Source organism: Juglans regia, chromosome 12 (assembly GCF_001411555.2).
Source record: "Juglans regia cultivar Chandler chromosome 12, Walnut 2.0, whole genome shotgun sequence".
Lineage (NCBI taxonomy): Eukaryota > Viridiplantae > Streptophyta > Magnoliopsida > Fagales > Juglandaceae > Juglans > Juglans regia.
In genome coordinates this window covers 23,280,120-23,283,237 of record NC_049912.1, presented here as the reverse complement: position 1 = coordinate 23,283,237, position 3,118 = coordinate 23,280,120, and the positions used below count along the sequence as shown (strand labels likewise).

The window sequence follows — 3,118 nt, the reverse complement described above, 5'->3', positions numbered from 1 at the left end:
TGCTTGGCTCTTCACATTATCTCCGTCTTATTCCCTAATCAGTTCAATAGATTAACAATATGTTTATTGATTTCTGACAGAGCACGTATGTGGCGTGGCTCCTCAATCTCAAGATCAGCAAGGAAAATCCATACACCTGTGGCAGCAGAAACAGTACCTCTCATTTCCAGAACTGTTACCCAAAAACACCACCTGTCCCCATGGTGACCTGCCGAAGCCAGCAATACCCTCAAATATTTAATAAGTAATCAAACCCAACAGATGGTAAAAACCCATTGGTCTTCTTATTTTTTTTAAGTTAAGAAAATTGCACCCAGCATGCTTGTCGCTTATGTCACATCTCTTAGCTTGTAGCTTTGTATATGCTAACAGCTATTAATTTTTATATTGTCTAGATGCATAAGGACTACTAACACGTGTCCTCGGGCCATGAGAGTCCAATTTCTCTTTTATATCACTTTAGCATTAACCTATTTAATTCTATGTTATTGATTTTGGACCCTTATCAGATCATAGTATTCCACCCAATCCCTGAGCAGATCTTTAGATTCCTCAAATGACCTTGTATTCACGAAATAATTGACATCAATATGCCCACTTCTAACCGCTTGATCAAAGCATTATAGCTGCTTGATTGTTATGATAACTTTGGATTACTACTCATAGAGTTAGGATCACACATAAACAGTGAGGATTTGTTTATAACTTCAACCTATTCAGTTTTATAATCCAAGCCCATGACACCAAAGAAAGGAGGGGTAATTTGGTAATTTTAGTAGATGATGGGATTCCTTGAGATCATCCGTACCCTAAAACAGTAGTTGAAAAGGACTTCCAATTGATTAATGAAATGAAGCAAGGGGCTTTAGGGGCATATTTAAACATGTCACAAGCACAAACTCAAGGTACCATAGAATTTTGCAGACCAAAATCACCCGAGAAGTCATTCAGAGCTTTTGCTTTTTGCATGAGTTGGGGTGGTCATGGCAGACCATTTGGATTGGGGTATAATAGAAGAAGAGGGCTGGAGGAAGGGACCTTGGACTGCTGAGGAAGATAGATTGCTTGTTGAGTATGTCAGGCTGCATGGTGAAGGACGATGGAACTCTGTTGCTAGGATTGTAGGTAACAACTCAGCTCCATTGATATAGCTAGATTTATAACATTATCATTTCTATCTGGCTGCATAATGCATGGGAATGGGAAAATGGTGGAGGGATCTGAACTTTGGAGCCTGTGAATTTTGTTTGTCAAAAATTCTTTCAAGGTCAGTAAACATCTTAATTATAGCAGACTTGCAGTGCAATGAGAGGAACACTCTTCCTTTTATACCTTTTATGGTGGCTACTCTTGCATACAAGTGCTCTTCTTGAGTTGGCAGATTATAGTTTCATTCCTTCTTGGTTTGTTGTTGGTGTCATCCTGATGCCTAATTGTTGCCTATTTTCCTCGTTTTTGGCTCTAGGGATGACATATTTCTCTGTTTTTGCCTGAACAGGGTTGAAAAGGAATGGGAAGAGCTGTAGATTGAGGTGGGTGAATTATCTGAGGCCAGACCTCAAGAGGGGGCAGATAACCCCTCATGAAGAGAGCATAATTCTAGAGCTGCATGCTAGGTGGGGAAACAGGTCAGTTTTTTTTTTTTGAACTAATTAAGATTTCATGGTCTTGAAATTAGTAAGCTTACAAAGTTTGATACTGAGAGTTTTACTACTGGATCAAAAATTTAGGTGGTCAGCAATTGCTCGAAGCTTGCCAGGAAGAACAGACAATGAGATCAAGAACTACTGGAGGACCCATTTCAAGAAAAAAGCTAAAGTCCCTTCTGATGCTTCTAAAAGGGCAAAAACTCGACTCCTAAGGAGGCAGCAATTTCATCAGCAGCAGCAGCAGCAGCAACAACAACAACAATGTCAACAAATACAGCAACAGCAGTTGCAGCTGAATCAAGTGGACATGGAAAGGATCATGGCCCTGCTCGATGAAAACGAGCATAGAGCAACATCTCAACCTCAGGCGAAGAATGAAATGGCCACCATTTACCCAAACACCACCGAGGAGCAGAACTATTTTTCTTCCTTGCTCCATAGCAACTTGCCTGTACCTGAGGCCTCAAACGAGGATATAATATGGGATGGATTGTGGATGGATGATGTCCATGGCAACTTCAATATTGCTGCAAGTGTGACAAGCAGAGCTTCTCTGCATAATCTAGTCACTCCCTTTTGTTAAAGTTTGACAAATCTCAGTTTTCTTAGCTTACTAGGGGCTTCAAACTGCTGCACATATTCAGAACATTTGGGCTTTTCATGATGCAATCTGGGCAAACTACCATGTATTTTGACAATAAAGTGGTCGAAAAAATGACGTGTGTGGCACGTAACATGAAAAGGGTTATTTTAGTTGTTGTACTCCAATTATTAAACCAGCCCTTGGGGAGGTTTTTATATCATGTTTCAGGCTTTAAGCTAGCAGTATCGTGCTGCAATTATTCATAGTGGCTTTGTGTTGATTCTCCAATCTACCATAGTGTGACGATGTTGGGTCGCAATGATGATGTTGAAAGAGTCTCCTTTAAATATATATGATATAATATTATCCTTGTCATGGGCTTGGGCTTCTATAAAAATGAGTTGGACAGTTTCAGCTTATTCCATCTGGTTCACATTTTGCAGTCCATTCGTGCATAGGATTAGGAATTCTAACAGAATACGATTTACGATGAAGAAAAATTACACTATCATCTCTACATCATATATTATATATAATTTTCTTTTATTAAATAAATATGTAATGTTTAGATGATAAGTAGAAAAATTCTTTTTAATTTAGTAAGAATAAAAAAAATCAAAATAAACATAAAAAATCAAAAATCAAATGTGATGTATAGTGCATAGATGACGAATAGAAAAGATATACGATAAATGACTAATGTCATAAAGTTGGCATGCGTGATTAGTACAAACTCTCATTAGAACATTAATAAAGAAAGGGAGAAAAAAATAATTTCTTATAGGGATAGAAAATAATAATTTCTTATAGGGCTGAGCATTGACAATGTTGGAGTCGGAGTGCCCTAACTCCAACTCCGACTTTGTTGGAGCTCGAATCTGACATC

General features: G+C 38.3%; 1 protein-coding gene across 1 annotated transcript; it reads left to right on the top strand.

Annotated features, from left to right (window-relative positions):
- Nucleotides 1-895: 895 nt before the first annotated feature.
- LOC108980691 (transcription factor MYB2-like) lies at nt 896-2,474 on the top strand. Its single transcript, XM_018951697.2, has 3 exons — nt 896-1,125; nt 1,499-1,628; nt 1,731-2,474. The coding sequence occupies exons 1-3, from the start codon at nt 984-986 to the stop codon at nt 2,230-2,232; spliced, it is 774 nt and encodes a 257-aa protein (XP_018807242.1). The 5' UTR covers nt 896-983; the 3' UTR covers nt 2,233-2,474.
- The last annotated feature ends 644 nt before the right edge of the window (nt 2,475-3,118 follow it).